General features: G+C 44.0%; 1 protein-coding gene across 1 annotated transcript in view; it reads right to left on the minus strand.

Moving 5' to 3' along the window:
- Positions 1-8933: 8933 nt before the first annotated feature.
- LOC306664663 (L-amino-acid oxidase-like) overlaps positions 8934-19963 on the minus strand; it is a gene marked incomplete at both ends in the record, with an annotated part of 94393 nt that continues 83363 nt past the window's right edge. The window contains one exon of the mRNA XM_079145657.1: positions 8934-9172. Coding sequence (XP_079001783.1) covers positions 8934-9172 — 239 coding nt within the window. The remainder of the gene's footprint in view (positions 9173-19963) is intronic.

Genomic DNA, 19963 nt, shown 5'->3' on the forward strand with positions numbered 1-19963 from the left:
TTTGAATACCTCATCACATTTAGCTACACTTATAAAATCTGAGACTCCCAGAACATTAAAATCAAATCATCTTGCCAGGCGGTGCTTGCCTGTAATCTCAGCAGCTCAGAAGACTGAGGCCGGAGGATTGTAAATTCAAAGTCAGCCTTAGTAAGTTAGTGAGGCCTTAAGCAACTTAGCGAGACCCTGTCTCAAAATATAATATAAAAAGGTCTGGGGATGTGGCTCAGTGGTGAAGTGCCCCTGAGTTCAATCCCCAGTACCAAAAACCAAAAAACATCATCTCAGAATAAGAATTTTGGAATAATCTACGGACTAAGGATCTCAGTTCTAAGAACTGTGGAGAATTTGAGAATCCCCAAAAATCTAAATGAGAAGGAGTCATAAGGGGTCATTGAGTCCTCACTTGTTCAACACAGGTATCTACTCTAAAACATTGCAGGCACCTACTTGGACTGCCTTTGCTTAAATATGGATTTCACTGCCTGCCTGGTGTTCTGTTCCACCTTGAGATTACTCATCAGCTACCTGTAGAAATAATTAAAGAGGCTCTTAACCTCCTTCTGTACCTGTGATAACTCAGGGGGACTTCAGCTCAAGGTGTGCTGAGATTTTAAAGCAATGACAGTTGGGAAGAGGCAATAACCTGGTTGACTCAAGAGCTGGGAGGTCCTGAGCAGTCCAAGGCGTGATAGGCATGGGGAGCTCAGCCATAACTGGAGCAGGACTGTGGCTGGAGGGTGAGGTATAATAGTAGGGAATGTGGTCTGGCTGCCATGTGTTGATAAATTATATTTTCAATTCATTTAGTTCAAAGTATTTTTAAGGGCTGGGGAGATGGCTCAGTGGTACAGTGCTTGCCTAGTACGTGCAAGGCCCTAGGTTCAATCCCCAGCACCACCAAACAAAACCAAATAAAACATTTTAAAATTTATCTTGAGATTTCTTCTTTGACCCAAATGGTATTTAGAAGTGTGTTGTTTAATCTCCAAGCATTCAGGGATTTTCCAACTATCTCTGTTATTGCTGTCATAGTTTAATCCCATTGGGGTCTCAGGGCAGACATTGTATGATTTCTATTATTTTAAATTTGTTAAGCTGTTTTATGGCCCAGAATGTTGTTTGCCTTAGTGATTGTTCCATGTAAACTTGAGAAGAATGTGTTTTCTGCTGTTGTTGGATGGAGTATTCTACATACAACAATTATGGCCCATTGATTTATGGTGCTGTTGATTGAACTATCCTTACTGATTTTCTGACTTGCTGGATCTGTCCACTTCTGAGAGATAGATGTTGACTTCTCCAACTAAGTGGGTTCATCTAATTCTCCTTATAATGCTGTCAATTTTTGCCTCTTACATTTTGATGCTCTGTTGTTAGGCATATTCATATTAGAGATGGTTGTTTTCTCGGAGAATTGACCTTTTCTCATTATGTAATGTCGCTCTTTATCTCTGTCATTTTTCCTTGCTGTGATATCTACTCTGAAATTAGCATAGCTACTCCCACTTTTGATTAGTGTTAGCCCTTTACTTTTAATCTATTATACATCTTTATATTTAAAATGGGTTTCATGCAGACAAGATAAAATTGGGTGTTGTTCTTTGATCTACTCTGACAGTCTCTGTTTTTTAATTTGTTTAATTAATTAAATTAATAAATAAATAAAAATTCTGTTTAATTAATAAAAATTAATAATTTAATAAAAATTCTCATTTTTAATTTGACCACTGATGTTTAAAGTGGTTGATATAATTTGATTTATACATTTCATATTTGTTACTGTTCTCTGTTCATTGATCTTATATTTTTATTCCTTTTTTTTTAACACCCTATCTATTCTTTAAAATTTTTTTTTCACCTTACCTACTATTACCTATGTTTTGTGATTTTTTTTTTATTGTAAACAAATGGGGTACAACTTGTTTCTCTGTTTGTACATGAAGTAGAGGCATACCATTTGTGTAATCATTTACATACATGATTATTTGTGTAATCACATTTACATAGGGTGATGGTGTTTGATTCATTCTATTTTTTCCTTCCCTCCACCGTTGTTTTTGGTGCTAGGGATCGAACTCAGGGCCTTGTGCTTGCAAGGCAAGCACTCTACCAACTGAGCTATCTCCCCAGCCCCCCACCCTTGTTTTGTGATCTTAATTGAACACTTTATGTGATTCAATTGCATGACCTTTTTTAGCACATCAAGTTTTAGAAAATGATTTGCAACGTGTGGCTACTCAATAGCAAGGGTGGGTTCTGAGAAATGTGTTGTTGGCAACTTCAGGTTGTGTACACTATTATACAAGCTAAGACAGCATGACATCACTAGACAATATAATCTTAAGGGATCACCATCGTATAATTGGTCTGTCAGTGACTGAAATATTATATGCAGCATGTGGCAGTATAATTAATACAAGACCACTTTAAAATGACACTATTCTACTTCTTAATTAAGGAATCACCCCTTATTCATGGCTTCACTATCTGCTGAATTAATTCCCTGCTGTCCAAAAACATTAAATAGAAAATTTCAGATATAAACAATTCATAATTTTTTTTTTTTTTTTTTTTTGTGGTGCTGGGGATTTGAACCCAGGGCCTTGTGCTTGCAAGGCAAGCACTCTACCAACTGAGATATATCCCCAGCCCTCATAGTTTTTAAGTTGTATCCTCTTCTGAGTAGCATGATGATATCTCATGCTTCCCTGCTTCAGCTGCAAGGTTAATCGTCCTTTGGTCCAGTGTGTCTATGTTGTATATGCTAACCTCCCATTAGTCACTTAGTGGCCATCTCAGTTATCAAGATGATCAGCTGTCACAGTATTGTAATGCTTGTATGTAGGATTCAGTACCAGTGCCTCAGCATCAGGTTTCCACTGGGGGTCTTGGAACATATCCCCTGTGGAAAAGGGAAAACTACAGCAACAAAACATTCCTAATTCCTCTCTCCTGTGCCTTGTTTTATTATATAAGCTATAATCATAAAATTTTTTGCTCTTTTATTTTGAACAAAATGTTATGTTAGATCAATTAAGAATGAGAAAAAATAAAATTGTGAAAAGAAAGCAGAGAAATAAAAATTAACCTACAGGACTGGGGATGTCATTCAGAGGTAGAGGGCTTGCATAGTGTTCACAAGGCCCTGGATTTGATTCCCAGGACCTCCAAATGCACCCCGCAAAAAAACCTCAAGCCCCAAAACTTGCCTGTGGGGATGGAGGTGCAGCTCAGTGGTAGAACTTGAACTTAGGAGCAAAGATGAGAATTACACTGGCTTCTTAGAAACCAAGTAAGAAGGGAATGAAGTGAAATATTTAGTGTGGAGGAAAAAACACTTTAAAAATTAGCATTTGGAGGACTGGGGCTGTGGCTCAGTGGTGGAACACTTGCGTGGAATGTGTGAGGCACTGGGTTCGATCCTCGGCACCACATAAAAATAAGTAAATAAAAACGAGCATTTGGTATCCTGTAAAATTTTCTCATTTCCACAGCACATATACTAAAATTAAAATACACAGAGAAGATTAGCATGTCCCCTGAGCAAGGATAACATGCAAATTTGTGAAGTAGTCCACATTTTACAGTTAGATGGGAGGCATGAACTTCAAGAGATCTATTGTACAAAGTTACTATGGGTAATGATGACAAGTGTGATATTGAAAAATGTAAAGAGAGTGGATGCAGAGTGTTCTCACCACAAAACGGCAACTGTGTGGAAATGTATTTAACTGGCTGAATCTAACCATTCTACAATGTATATGTATGCTTCAAAACAGCTTTTTGTGATGTAGTGGTAACATGTGAGCCTTGGCTGTAAGCACCCATAGAGATTCTCAGTTTCCCCCTCCCCTTGGGTAGGATGGGATGACTAGAGGGGGCTGGGGTTGGGTCTTTCCCTTCCCCTCTGGTCAAGTAAGATTCTGGTAAAACCCCAGAAGATTCTGACCTGATAAAATAGTTTCTCTGGAGAGTAAGTCTTGTTAAGAAGAACAGAGTGCTCTGGCATATTTCAAAATGATCATTCTCACCCCTCTGCTGGAAGCAGAAGAGGATCTTTCTCTGATATTCACTGTCAGGACCTAGTAGAGATTCTGAAGATAAAATTCACAAATAGTTGACCCCCTCATAATGGATCTTCCCCGAGCTTTTAATTCTCAGATTTCCCCACATTGAACCTCCAGCAAGTCTTCAAGGATAGTTTAGGTTTTCCTAACCCAGTTCTGGTTCTGGTGGAGGTTTCTGCTTGTGGGTTTCTGTTCCAGTCAGTTCTGATTCTCTGGATCTGCCTGTTCTGCAACTTTTTTTTAGTTGTCAATGGACCTTTATTTTATTCATTTATTTATATGTGGTGCTGAGGCTCAAACCCAGGGTCTCACACATGCCAGGCAAGTGCTCTACCACTGAGCCACATCCCCAGCCCTGTTCTTCACTTTTTAAGACAATAATTTTCCCCGTGACTTCACTTCTCTGATGGATCTAGAAGTTTTTGATTTTTCGGTGTTTTCAACTTTTTATTTGTGGTTAGGGCAGAATGACAACTCCCCATCTCCTTATACACCTGATCGGAAATTAGAAGTCTCGCTACCATGTATTCAACACTCATGTCAAAGTAAGTGCTTTATAATAGTATCTCATTTAATCCTCACATCCGCTCCCTGGAGTAATACCATTATCCTATTCCTTAGAAGTGATTCTTCTGACTCAGCAAGAATGAAGAGATTCTTTCGGGGACACAAAGTTGGAAAACAGGATTTGAACCTCAGTCTGTTTATGTTTCACCTATCACCCTGCCTTTCAGAACTAAGCAGACTTGGGATAGCACTTGAGGCCCAGAAGCAGACACAAGCCTGAAATAGAGTTAGGAGCCCAGGTCAAAATGGTGGAAGAGACCCAGAGGCTAAGAAGGTTCTCAGGACTCATTCTTGGCAGGCCATCCACCAGAAACCAGATTCTTCCTCTTTCCAACTGTGTCATCTTGGGCAAGACATTTTACCTGTGTAGTCTCAAAAGGCAACTCTGAGCCTGGCAAATGTAACTGCTCAAACAAATGGAAATTTCTAGGTAGTAGTTAATGTTGCCAACTGGGAGGCTGCAGGTGCCAATTTCCCTCCAGCCCTGGCCAGGTGAGATCAGTAACTGGAGGAGAGGTCAGGGTTGTCAGGGGAAAGCATCCTGACCCCATCTAGGATGCTGGTGGAGGTGGACACATTGGAACCTCAGTGAGGAATCATTCTGCTGACCAAGTTATAGTGAGACATAGCAGCTCTGGCTTCCCACGGGGCGTGCTCGTTACCTCTTGACCCTGACTGCTGATCTGGTTGGCACCCACTGCTTGAGAGGCTGAGAGCACAGACCTACCGATACCACTGATCCTTCTGTGGAGCCAGGTGTGACAGCTGGTCTAAAGGAGAAGAAATATTGCAGCTCCAGCTCAGAGTCAAGCCTGATACTTCCTGACCAACCCTAAGGCCAATGCTGATGCCAGCAACTTCTGCTTCGGGTTAGGATGGAGGAAGAGGTTTACCCTCCCACCTGAAACAACTGAAGAAACAAAGCAGATTGAAGCAGTGGCATTCAAGACATTGCATACTGGGCCGTGATGAACAGTGACCACTGAGAGAAGGGAAGGAAAACAAGGTGAGGCCTAAGAGTGACTTATCACCTGAAGAAAGGTCCCAGGCCATGGCCCAGAGGTAGGGGAACTCAGGCAGTGCCATCTCTCTGAATTGACAAGACATGACTGGGAGTCAGAGAGAAACCAAAGAGGCTAGAACCTGTAGGGCAGAATATTAGATAGATGAGCGCTACAGAGGAAGAGCACCAGAGATACGAAGGTTCCCTTGAACTACTCAGCTGAGTATTAACCAACTAGGATAGCCTGAGGCTAGGGAAAGAACTATCCAAAAGAAAAAGAGGGAGCAGTGTTCAGATCTCATACAGGGCTGAGAAGCAGAGTGTATTTTTGACAGCCAGAGCTAAAAACCTCTTATTCAAGGGGCATCAATTAGAGTACAAAGAAGGATCTTGGCTGAGTAGTGGGGGAAAATGAACCCTTTGCTAAATTAAACTCTGGTCTCACCTAAAAGGATCAAATAGCTTCTAAGTTTCTTCATTACTTCTCAGAACAAACCCAAGATTCTTTATAGAAATACAAAAATATATAGCATCCAACAAGTTAAAGTTCACAAATGTTGGCCAGTAAGTCAACCGTCACCCGGAATGTGAAGAAGCAAGAAAATTCCATCCATAAATAAGATATTAATCCATTGACACTGATCCAGAAATGATATTGATAGTAAAATCAGCAGGTAATAACATTAAAAAGGTTATTATGATGTTATTTCTACTGATTTCAAGCTAGAAAAAAAAAAAAAGAAGATTGACTATGTGGAGACATGGATATTTGTAAAAAGACTCAAAGAAGGGCTGGGGTTGTGGCTCAGTGGTAGAGCATCTGCCTAGCATGTGTGAGGCACTGGGCTTAATTCTCATCACCATATAAAAATAAGAAATAAAAATAAAGGCATTTTGGCCATCTACAACTAAAAAAAATAAAAATAAAAAAAACTTTTGGAGATAAAAACTACAATGCCTGAGATGAAAAATACAGTGGATAGAAATAATGGCCAATTAAACACTGCAGAAGAGATTCATGAACTTGAAGGCAAGTTATAGAAACTACAAAAAATGAAACACAGACAAAAAAATCTTCCAAAAAAACCCAATGTTTCAGTGCAGTGCAAGACAATTTATGACAGCTAAATTGCTAGTGCAATAAAGCAAGAAAAAGAAATAAAAGGTAACTAAGATTGCAAAGGAAGAAGTGAAACTACTTTTATTTACAGACCACTTGATTGCCTACATGGAAAATCCTATGGGGTCCACACACACACAAAAATACAATAATCTGTGAGTTTAGCAAGGATGTAGGCTCTAAGATAAATGTACAAAAGTCAATTATGGGGTTGTGGCTCAGTGCTAGAGCTCTTGCTTAGTGGGTGTGAGTTCCTGGGTTAAATCACAAGCCTCAAAATAATAAAATAAAAATAAATAAATAAAAACAAAAACTGAATTATGTGTTTATCCATTAGCAACCATGTAAAATTGAAATTTGAAAAAATTTAATGATAGTAAAAGACAAAATATTTAGGGATAAATCTGATGAAATATAGGTAAGACTTGGACATTACAATGATAAAATATGGCTGAGATAAATCGGCACTGTCTATAAAAGAAAAATTAATCAATTTGTTTTTATTGAATTTAAAATTTAATGTTCTTAGAATGATATTGTTAAGAAAATAAAGATATTGCAGCTAATTAAGCCGACTGGGTTCCCTTACTTGTGGTGGCCTAGTGTGCAATGGCTGCAAAAAGCAATCTCCTCGGTAGTGTATGCGGCCTGTTGCTTGTATGGTAGCCCTAAGGGACCTTGGAGACGGCACTTTCAGTGGATGTTCATGTTTCTGATCTCATGATGTCCCCAATCTAGGATCCAGACAGGTATGCGGGGTGCCTTTGGGAAACCCCAGGGCACAGTGGCCAGGGTTCACATTGGCCAGTCATCATGTCCATGTGTATCAAGCTGCAGAACAAGGATCATGTGATTGAAGCCCTATTCAGGGCCAAGTTCAAGTTCCCCAGCTGCCAGAGGATCCACATCTCAAAGAAGTGGAGTTTTACCAAGTTAAATGCTGATGAATTGGAAGACATGGTGGCTGTGAAGCAGCTCATTCCTGAGGGCTATGGGGTCAAATATATCCCCAGTTGTGGTCCCCTGCATAAGTGGTGTACCCTGCGCCCATGAGGGCTTCCACTGTGTGGTCCCCTTCTTAATCTCACACACACAAATACATCTTGTATTGCATTAAAAAAAAAAAAAAAAAAAAAAAGGCAAGAAACAAAATGATAAGCCACAAACTGAGAGGGAAAAAAAAATCACATCTCTGGCAAGGGATTTGTTCTTGTATACAAAGAACTCTTACAACTCAGTACTAAGAAAACAAACAACCCAATAAAAATATGGGCACTGATTTGAACGGACACTTCACCAAAGAAAATAGATGGATGCTAATAAGAACATGAAAAGAAGCTCAATATCATAGTTGTTAGGAAAATTAAAACTGAAAGTGATGCCACTCCACATCCAACATTGAAAAGACTGATCATGTCAAATGTTGGGGAAGACGGGGGACAACTGGAGTTCTTACATAAGCTGGTGGTGATGAAATGGCACGCTTTCTTTGGGAAAACAACTTGATGATTTCTTAAACAGTTAAACCTACACCCAGCATATTATTCGACTTCTAATTATTTACCCAAAGGAAAAGAAAACATTACCAAAGCTTATGCATAAATATTTATAGCACCTTTATTTGTAATAGCTAAATGCTGGGAGTAATCCAGATCTCGGGGCCATGGAGTAGGATAAGTGATTAGCCTAGGGAATTACTTAGCAGAAGGCTTAAACAGAGGCCCAGGAAGTGTGGAACTCTGGGGTCAGAGGCTTCCGGGTGCTTCTGTTACTTATGAGAACAGTGAGTTTGTAGAAATGACTGCCTAGACCCTCAGAGTTCTCATCTGTAAGAGGGCCTAATAATAACAGACCTACTTCGCAGTCCTGTCTTGAAGATGAAAGGGTCTAGATGCATATGTCAAGGCTTCCCTGCCTTTGCTTCCAGCCTCATTATCACTACTGTCATCGCCACCACCATCAGCAGCAGCACCACCATTTGGGAATGACTTTCTGGGGGTGTAAGCCTGATCTAATGGGTGGGGACTCCCTATCTTTTAATGTGGCGGAATAACGGGGGGCATTTTAAAATATGACCATTCCATGGTCCCAGTCAGTAATACTCTGAGCCAGTATTTCGGATTCACTTAACAGCTCACTCCCTAGCATCAGGAGTAAGTTCGATTGGTTTCAGTCAATTCACATAGTCCACCCTCTGTCTACAGCCAGGTGTCCAGGGTTGGCTCTGAACCAAATCAGAGCTGGGGAACAGCAAGGAGACATTGAGGGAATATTCCTGAGAAAGACAAGTGGCTTCTTCTTCTTTTTTTTCATAACTGCTACTAGGGAGATCCCCTTTTGTGGAACGATACAGGAAGAGCACGGAGTCCTTTAACAGAATGGCGATGGGTGGTGGGAAGCCCGTGCCTGATACTGCCAGGGTCAGAGTGGATCAAGGGAGACACCCTTCCCCACACTTTTTTTTAAAATAAGGACCAGTTCATGAATTTGCATGTCACCCTTGCACAGGGACCATAACTAATCTCTGAATTGTTCCAATTTTAGTACATGTGCTGCTAAAGTCACTACCCTTCCCTATTCTTTATGATATTGTTTGAGCTACCTGAAGCCAAGGAATAAATTCTTTAGCCTACCCCACTTTTCATTCATTTATTTACTTGACCAACACATACTTTGTGTGTGTTAGACACAGTTCTAGGAGTAACTTGCATTAGGTTTTCTGTGGTCATAATCCCAGATCTAGTCTTAACCTCTTAGTCATAAACCAGAACTCTGACCCTTTCTACTGAAAAGCTTGTAGTGGCAAGAAACAAAGGGCCAGCCACTCACGCTGACTCAGTCAGAGGGGCATTAGTGTAAGAATCTGCATGGAGCACAGAGTGAAATCCCAGAGGTATTATGAAGAGCTTCCCAACAATGGGCCTCATGAGGTCTAGATGGAGGGAGGCCTAATGTTGAGAAGTTCAGTCCCTCCCTCATCAGCAGATGTGTCGTGTGTCTGTGACCTACCATCGCAGGTTCTAAACCTCCAACTTCCCAGCTGACACAGAGACCCTTCAATGATTTATTCCCTGTACAAACTCTGTGACCACCTGTATAGATCTCTAAGAGGTCATCTTCGCTGAACAAATGCTATAACCCCTATATAAATCCTAAATATTTTATTGGACAAATACAGTAAATGTTCTCAAATGGATAGTTTTAGGATTTTAAATTTTAAAGAAATTTCTGGTTTAAAGTGCTAAGTATGCTTTTCATTTCCTGGCTGAACTTTTCAGTCTTTTTATTTATGGTCATTCCAGTGAATACGTATTGGTATTTATTGTGGTTTAAGTTTGCATTCTCTAATGACTAATGATGTTAGGAATCTTTTTATGATCAGGTGTGGTGGCGCACACCTATAATTCTAGCCATGCAGGATACTAAGGCAGAAGGATCACAAGTTCCAGGCCAGTTTGGGCAATTTAACAAGACCTGCTTCAAACTTTAAAACATAGTGGGGTGGAGGGGAATAATGGGGAAGTAGCTCAGTGGTAGAGTGCTCCTGAGTTCAATCCCCAGTACCTCAAAGCACGTGCAGGTATGAGCAGGCGCGCACACACACACACACACACACACACACACACACACACATACACACAATCTTTTTATATACTGACCATTCATGTTTGTATTTTTTTGGCGAGGTATCTGTCCTAGTCTTTTACCTATTTAAAAAGTTTGTTGTTTTCTCATTTTCGAGTTGTAAGAGTTCTTTTTAGATTCTGGATTTTAATCCAGATAAGTATTTTACAAATGTTTCACCCACCTGTGGCTTACCTTTTTGTCTTTCTTAAAAAAGGATGAAAAGGATGTCTTTTCCTTTTTTTTTTTTTTTTTTTTTTGTTTTTGGTCCTGGGAATTGAAACAGGGGTGCTGAACCACTGAGCCACATCCCCAGTCCTGGCCTTGAACTTGCAATCAATCCTCCAGCCCGAGCTTTTCAAGTCACTGGGATTATAGGTGTGCACCACTGTGCAAGGCTAAGTTTTTTATTTTATGAAGTCTAATTTATCAATTTAAAAAGATTATGATGCCTTTTGTGTTCTAAGATTAAGACTAAGTCTTTGCTTGGTCCAGGTTTTCTCAACCTCAGCAATACTGGGATGTTAGCACAGATCATTCTTTTTTTTTTTTTTTTTTTTTTGTGGGAAGCTACCCTGGCTATAGCTGTCTTTCTATATCCATGGGGATTGGTTCCAGGACCCCCTTGGACAAACCGATCCACAGATGTTCAAGTCCCTTATTTAAAATGGTGTTGTATGGTATTTGCATATAGCCTATGTACATCTTCCCATATAGTTAAAATCATCTCTAGATTTACTTATAATACCTAATACACTGTAAATGCTGAGTGAGTATGTTATGCTGTATTGTTCAGGAAATAATACAAGAAAAAGTATACATGTTCAGTAGACATGCAATATATTTTCTGAATATTTTCGATCTGTGCGTGGTTGAATTCATGGATGTAGAACATATAGATATGGAGGACTGTATTCTAAGTCTTTTAGAACATTTAGCAGCATCCCATCTGGGAGGATCAGTAGCTGTGTGGTAAGCAACCTTACGCAGAGTTCCATGGCTAATGTGATGACTGGCGCTCTCTCTAATGTGGATTATAACCTCATGAGAGACCCTGAGCAAGAACCGCCCATTAAGCTGCTCCTGAACGCCTGGTCTAGGGAAACTGCGGTGATACATGCTTCTTCTAAACCACTAACTTTGAAATAACTAGTGGTATAGCAATAGATAATTAATACAGACATCTCCAATGTATTTTGTTAAATGTACCACTAAGTATTTTATGCTTTTGTGTGATTTTAAAGCTGGGTGCAGTGGCACACACCTGTAATCCTAGCAACTTGGGAGGCTGAGGCAGGAGCATTGCAGTTTCCAGGTCAACCTCAGCAACTGAGTAAGACCTTGTCCCAAATAAAAAAATAAAAAGGACTGGGGAAGCAGTTCGGTGATAAAGTGCTCCTGGGTTCATCCTCGGTACCAAAAAAATAAATATCAAAAATAAAGAGTGCTTACAAAATTTCAGTTTTCAATTGTTTATTCTTAGTATATAGAAATATGATTGAATTTAAGATATTGACTTTATTGTGACCTTGTTAAACTCACTTATTCTTATGTATTACTAGTTATTAGCAGTCTAAAATTTGACACATTAAAAAATTAGTGAGATAGTCAGTCCACAGCTCCTGGCTGGTGAGTATCCTTCTCCTTCTTTCCTGCCAATACACTTTTTTTTTTTTTTTTTTTTTTTATTGTAAACAAATGGGATACATGTTGTTTCTCTGTTTGTACATGGCGTAAAGGCATACCATTTGTGTAATCATAAATTTACATAGAGCAATGTTGTTTGATTCATTCTGTTATTTTTTCCCTTCCCCCCACCCCTCCCACCCCTCTTTACCCTCTATACAGTAGTTCCTTCCTCCATACTTGCCCCCCTCCCTAACCCTAACTCTAACCCTTCCCTCCCCCCCATTATGTGTCATCCTCCAGCCAATACACTTTTGAAAACAAAGTTCTTACCAAATGTTAAGTCTGTGGTCTTCTCCATGCTAGGGAACCTTTGGGACTGCCAGCAGCTGGAGCGCAAGGACTTAGTTTCACAGCCCAACATCAATATAACTTTCCTGGCCATCTAACTTTGCTTCATCTCATTCTCTTGGCAACTATCTCACTTTAATTTCTCTACTCAGCCCCTGGCTTGAACAGGCTCAGATCTCTCCCTATCATGACATCTTTGCCTCTATTTTCCTACCATGTTTTCCCACTTTGAGAGGCCAAGGGTGAGAATCAGGTTGGACCCAGCTCATCTTCTCCTTCCCTGCCATTGGTTGTCAGGCAGCCCTCGGGTCAGATCCCCCTTTGTCCAGTTAGTTTTGCCCACAGAGTATGTCCTTGTCCATTCAGGCTGCTAGACTATGTGACATAAACAGAAGTTTATTTCTCCTAGTTTTGGAGGCTGGGAAGTCCAAGGTCAAGGCAGTGACAGATGCAGTGTCTATTTGGGCCTTTCTAGGTCACAGATAGTACCTTCTTGCTGTGTCCTCACATAGCCAAAGGACTAGCTAGCATTCTGGGGTCTCTTTTATAAGGGCCTAGATCCCAGTAATGCCATCATGACCTACTCACCTCCCAAAGGCCCACCAGATCCTACCACCGAGGGAGTAGGATTTCAACATATAAAGTTTGGATGCAAACATTCAAACCAGAGAAGAGGACAAGGTTCCACTATTCAAATGAGCCCTCTTGAGTGGTGGGGGTTATGGACAGAGCCATCTCCCTTAAGAGGAGTAAGATGGGGCAGGCCCTGCTTACCTGAAGCTGCTTCTTGTTGAATCTGTGAGAGAAATTCAAACTCCATTCATAGGATTGAACATATTTGCCCCTTGGCATTGATTATTTCCCTCCTGCCTCCCAAACCTTCCGATCCCTTCCTCTGTTCACTTATAGTCAGAACCAAAAAGGCCCAGGAAAATCATGCATTCCAATCTGGGTATTTGGCAGGTGAGAAGACTTGAAGTCAGAGGCTAAGTGACTTAGCTTAGTTAATGTAATGAATAATGCAGAGGCAAAATTTAAATATAGGCCTCCTAATTTTCCTGTTGTCATTTACCCCAGCTCACCAGTTCTTGGCCCCAGAAGACATGCCCAATTCCCACTCCCAGTGGAGTCTATGGGGCAGAGAAACTGTATCTGTAGTCTGGCGACTTCTGAATCAAGGTCCCTCTGACCTTCCCCTGTTTCTCCCCCTGCCAGCACTGGGAGAACCTTTCTGCAAGTTGGATTAGCTTCCTGACTGATCCACCACAAAAGAGGAACACAATGGCCTTCAGTCTTCTTACTGAAATTTCATTTACAAAAGAAGACTAAACTCATATCACAGGAATAAAGATTGAAGAATGTCAACACTCTGGGACAGACTTTGGTCACACACCTTTGTCCTCTATTTTGGTCCCAGAGAGAATCATTTACAATTCATTGTCTGTTCTTCAGGACCAGCAAACTTTGTCCCAGGCCATTGTGTATTCTCCAAGTCCATTGAGTACCCCTAAAACTATTTACTATTCCCTTAAAACTCTCTCCGCTCCCTATCCTCTCCTCCCTTATAGGAAAAGGGGGCTTTTCACGTAGGTTTTTTAATCGCGTTGAGCTAGTAGGTGACCACACTCCTGTGGTTCCTCTCATGCTGTGATTTTTCCACTTTTGCGTATTGATGAACTTGCATGCCTTTTCTTCTACTTACTGTTTGTCAGTTTATTATGGCAAACCTTCCAAAGGTGAGGGGTTATTTCCCTGTGCTCCTACATGGGCATCCTGCCCCACCATGATCAGGCTTCAGGGCTTAGTATGGCCTATGCCCAGGACTGGCCAGGAGATGAGAGGTATAGAGACAGGGGAATAGTTGATCTGGAGCTGAACTGGTAGACCTGTGTTAGTGTCCTGTGGCTGTTGTAACAAGTAATCACAAACTTGGTGTCTTAAAACAACAAAAATGTATTCTTCCACTATCCCAGAAGCCAGAAGTCTGAGTACAAGTGTTAGAAGAGTTCCATTTCCTTCCATGACTCTGAGGAAGAATTTGTTCTTGGCCTCTTCCAGCTTCTGGTGGCTGCAGATGTTCCTTGGCTTGTGGCCACATCGCTCTAATCTCCTGTTCTATCTTCACATCTCCTCCTCTGCATATGTTTGTCTTATACTCTCTGTCCCTCTCCTCTCTCTTATAAGGACTCTTGTGATGGCATATACTGCCTAGGTAGACAATTAAGGAAAAGCTCCTCGCCTCAAGATCCTTAACTTAATCCCATCTTTGGCCATATCAGGTAATACAGAGTATTTGAGATTTGATATGGGTACCTTCTTAGATACCACTTGGAGCTTACTGTAGACCTTACTACCCCATACCACTAGCCTCCTTACAGTAGCCTCTGGACCTTGGAGGAAGGACAGCAGACCAGGATTTTTTCCCTCATTTTATCTTGGAAATAGAGGGGAATCTGAAGTTAGGAGAAAGAGGAGAGAGAGAGACAGAGAGACCAGGGGTTGCGGGGTGGCACAATTATGGTACTTCTACTCTGGATCCAGGAACTTTTGCTTGTGTTCTCATAGAATCATCTCAACTGGTCTGTCAGGTAGGGTTTAGTATTCCTATCTTATAGGTAAGGAAACTGAGGCTCACAGATAAAGTAACTAGCTTGTGCTCTACTAACTGACCTGGCTAATGCATGTCAGAGTCAGAATCGAAGGCCGGGTTAGTCTGGCTCTGAAGTCCATATTGATTCCACTACCCTCAGCTCTGCTGGGACATCCACAGGAAAACCTCTGCCTCTGCCCTGCATGCACTGCTACCACTGCCTCCACCCTCCACGCCTTCCGGGCTGTGCACACTCAGAGTGCCTCTCTAAGGTAGTGCCCTGACTTCAGCCCTCAAGGACGCCCATGCATTCATGGCTCTTGGAAGACAGGGATCCAATGTTGGCCTGCACTGACTGTGGCCATTTGGGGAAGAGGGGATGGTCTGATAAGAATGACCTGGGGAAGGGGTCTGGGGAGGCCCTTCTTCCCTGGGAATTAGGAGACTTCAGTGGACCTTCAAGCAGGATGCCTGTCTGTGTGATCTCTGGCCATCTGTTTACATTCTGAACTTCACTTTCCTCATCTTCAGAGAGTCTGTAAGATAATGTTCAAGTCCTGAACCTCTGTGGGGTTTTTTTTTTGTGTGTGTGTGTGGTGCTGGCAGCAGTATCCAGGCCTCACGTGTGCTAGGCATGTGCTCTACCACTGAGCTGTATTCCCAGTCCCCACTACTTTTTTCTCCCTGTGATTTAAAATATTGATATAACGACCAAATTCCTCATCTATGCACAGCCCTCTCTGATTAACAAAATGTTTTCACTTATCATTTACCTGTCAACAAACTGTGACTTCTACCACTACGAGCGTGACTATGTATTGGATAATGCTGGGCAATACTGGGCACAGAGATATGAGGGAGAGCAGCCTCTGCCCTCAGGGAGCTGCTGGTGCAGGTATACAGGCAGATATAAAGAGAGGGCAGGGAAGAGTATGTACAGGCTGAACAAAGAACCCTGGGGGATAGGAGGGGGTTGAGGAGGAGGGGCAGTGCTGCCTGTGACCCCAATTCTGTGAAGAGAGGGCTTTTGTCTCTGTTTTACATATAAGAAACTAAGACTCAGAGAGAGAGGCAGAGTGGGGGAAATGACAATCCGAAGACAAAACCAGAGGTGGTGGCCAGGTCTGATTTCAATCCAGGCTTTTGTGCTTTGGCATGATTTGCCCTATACTGTAGGGGACTATAGGATGGAGGACCTGGGTAGGAATCTGAGCCTGGCACAGAAGACACCTATGAAGAGTTCTCAACCTGGTGGGAAGATGGACACATCAACACCTATGCTAGATGCTCAGCAAGCGGAACCTGGCCACCTGGGTTGACAGGTCTTGGGCTTGGCACTGAATTTGAGGATTCCTTGGTTCCTGGGGAGCTGCAGGGTCACAGCAGTGACAATCTGCAACAGGTCCCAGCCTGAGCATGCAGAGGGGTTCCTATCCAATTGAATTTAAGGCCCTGCACATTTATTCACTCATCCTCTTACATATCTATTGTTGACTTTCTCAGCCTTGTGTGTGGGGGGGGGCTTCCCTTCCTCTCTGAATACTGGTCTTGAGCCCTGAGCTCCTGGGGCTGCAGCCTCCATCTGTATGTGACTTGCTCAGTGGCTTGGGCACCCCCAGCACCTGGTCTCACTTCTTTCTAGCTGACCTAGAGACTGCTCCAGGCTATGCGGCACCTCAGAGCTTCTCTCTGCTGCTTTCAAAGCTTCCTTCCAGAAATGGGGGCTCTAGGCTAGGCTGCAAGGATAGGGGAGAGAGTGTGGGTACTGCCCGCTTCCCAGGTCTGTTTCTAAGCTCCAAAGTAGTCCAAAAGGTTAGAAATGGGGGACCCAGATCACAGCCATCAGCCTGCTAGGCATTCATTGCACTGATGAGGAAATAGAGGCAGCCACAGGCACCTTGGTCTTCTCCACTCCACTCTGCCCCAGCGGGGGCAGGAACCTGCCTCTTAGCTCCATGTTCTCTTGCGGCCTTCAATCCTACCCTAGGTGGTCCTCAGCTGCATTTGGCAGCTTTGGTGGGGGATGGGAGTTCTCTCTGTAATGGGCTGGGCTGTGGGGGCCAGGAGGGAGGGCAACCGCTCCCAGTCAGAGGACATTCCCTCCCAAGTGCCTTTGTTCTCTCCCTCCATCTGCTCCAGGATTGCCCTGGGCAGAGGACAAAGGGCCCAGGCCCAAAGAGTGGGGTGGAAGAGAAGAAAGGGGATGAATGATCCCAGAGGGCCATGCTAGAGTTCACTCTCCAGCACTCCTTGACAGGATCTCTCGGGTGGCTGGCGGGGAGCACCAGCCGACCCACGTGTGAGGTCAGGCGTGGACACAGCCTGTGGGTTTATGCAGACACCCGCACAGGTGGATACTGTGTTTGGGGGAACTGTAAGTAGCTAAGAATTCATCTTGGGCATGGGGACAGGTAATGGTGTCACCACGCGGGGCTTACAAAGGCTTTGCCTCCCTTCCCTCTTCCTTTGATAGAGACCAGACTTTTAAACTGCCGCTGGGAAACCAGTCCTTCCAGGTGGACTCCCCCGGCCTCCTAGATAAGACATTCCGTTGCGCAGACCCGTGCACCTGAATGTTCGCATAGATCGAATTCCGCTAGGGGGCCTGGGGCACTGTCCCCGTCCTCACTCTGGGAGTGGGGGTGCCGACTGGCAAGTACAAGCACAGCCCTCCTTCGTCCCTCGTAACTCAGAGCTGCGCATTTCACCACTCCCGGCGCAACCTGGGGCCAGGTCCTTTCTATGTTGGGCCTCGGCCATCCCGTCTCTAAGACAGGGACTTTGGCGCCTTGCTGGGGTGTAGGACAGAGGCCGGGAGCGGCAGGTCCTGCCTGGCAACCCCCGCCCCGCCCCCTGCCGCCTCCCCCTCGGGCCCCCGGCCCTCACCGGGCAGGTTGCGGGCAGGACCCGCCCCGGCGCCCGGCCCACACTGGCCGCTTTGTTACCTGCCCCGGCGCGCAGAGCCTACGAGCGCTACGTGCAGCCGGCCCCGGGGCGGGGCGGGCGGGAGGGGATGAGGTGGGGGTGGGGGGCGCCGGCCCCCGCCCCCTCCCCCGCCCCCTCCCCACTCGCTCGGGCTGGGGGCTTCCGAGGCCTGCACCGATCTCTGCGAAACCGGCCTGGTGCGCCTCGCCCAGCTTGGTTTTGGGGTCCGCGTCCTGGTGCCCGTCGCAGGCTTCATCTTGCCTCTTCCCCTGCACCCTACCCTCCTGGATGGCTCTGTCACCCTCAAAGGAGCCAAACTTCACTTTCCACTGGGTTCGGGCTACTCTTGGCAGCAGCGCTGCTTTCCCCAACCACCATCATCTGATAAGGCCCAGTTAGCTCTAAGGCTGCTTCTGGCAAGCGTCCTCTGACTCCAGTTTTCGTTACTCTTTTCGGGGTGCCCTCTGCTCTGATAGCTCTGGTCCAGGCTTGTCTCTCCAAAGGATTCAGGATGGGGCCAGCAAACTGGTACAGGCTGGACCCTCCTACAAATGCCTTCAGTGGGTGCTTGAGTGAAGTTGGAGACAGAAATTGAAACAAGGTGTCCTGAGTCCTGTCCACTGCCTGAACTGACGCCTGAGCTTCCCTTTCAGTACCAGGCACTGACCCTCGGTCCTTGTGTGCCCTGAAACCCTTCATTTTTATCACCATCCCCAGCTGTACTGCACCAGAACCTCTGACCTCCCAGCTTTGTCCAATCTCTTCCTTCGGCTCTCCACCCACTATCCAGCCACAAGTGCACTCCTGACCTTTCCAAGGCCCATCTTCCCTAGAGAAGCCAGGCCTGATCTGTGCATTGGACTTTTTGTGTGAGATGCTTTATATATAAAGTTGCATTTCCCCCTCACTGCAGCCTGCAGGTGGCTGACTTGGGATTTGAGGTCCATTCTAGGACTTCAAACATCAAAAGACATCAGGGACAGGTTCTTAAACCACACACTGGCCTTTCTTTCCCTGGCCTTCCCCTGGCCGCTGCTCCTCTGAACTCTCTCCACCTCCCTGCTCCCTCCGCCTTTCAGGCCAGGGTAGGGTGGGCTGGGATTCCTACTCTGGGGCTGGGTCAGTCTGGGTCTGTGGCTTTAGGCCTCCGTGAAGAATTTCGAGGGAGGATGTGCAGGGCGTGGGGAGAGGTGGGGAGAGACTCAAGAATGTGGGTCTCGGAGGGAAAGCAGCAAAAGGTGGAGAGGGCGGTGAGAAAAGTCTTTCCCAGGGCCCTGGGAAGCAGGGGCCAGTTTGAATGACAAAGGTTCCCTGGAGAGCAAAGGAAAGCTCTGGAGGATGGGAAAGTGGGAGGAGGAGGAGGGTCAGAAGGGTGGGGAGGAAACTGTCCCATGGGCTCCCATCTGCAGCAGCCCTTTCAAGTCCAGCTAAACCCCTAACAATAAGAGGAACTGACCAGTGGACAAAACGGGCAAAGGATGATTAACGTAGTTCACTGAAGAAATACAAAAACCTTATGAAAACATTAGAAGTCCCAAAGAACAAATGAAAAGGAGATTCTGGTTTTTCCTCTCTATAGAATTGGTCAAAACAATAATAGGGAAAATGCCAGATGTTGGTAAGGTGCAGGGAAGTGAGAGCTGACCTCGCTGCTGCGGAGGTGACTTGTGTAGCTCCTCGGCAGGATCATTTCACAATCCGTACAAAAGCCTTTATGAGAATTATGCTTTGATTTAGCGCTGCTGTTTCTGGGGTGTATCCTAAATTCAAAGATGATTTATCCCAGACTTATTTGTAACTGGGGAAATTGGCAATTGCATAAATGTTTGATGAAAGGGAATTGGGTAAATAGATTATGCCACATTTACAGATGGAAGACTGCAGATATTAAATGTCATGCTGTTGAAATTATTAAATATATGGGGAAACACTCAAGCTGGTAGGTGAAAAGAGGAAGTTATAAAACAGCATGACTCTCATTTTATACAATGTCTATATAAATATGCATAAATCTACAGTGTACAGTGCTGAACTGGGTGCTGGAATCTGAGCTGAGAACCTTAACGGGGCTCTAATTCAAGGCTCAC

The sequence above is a fragment of the Sciurus vulgaris genome, assembly GCF_902686455.1.
Source record: "Sciurus vulgaris genome assembly, chromosome: 1".
In the NCBI taxonomy this organism is placed as follows: Eukaryota; Metazoa; Chordata; class Mammalia; order Rodentia; family Sciuridae; genus Sciurus; species Sciurus vulgaris.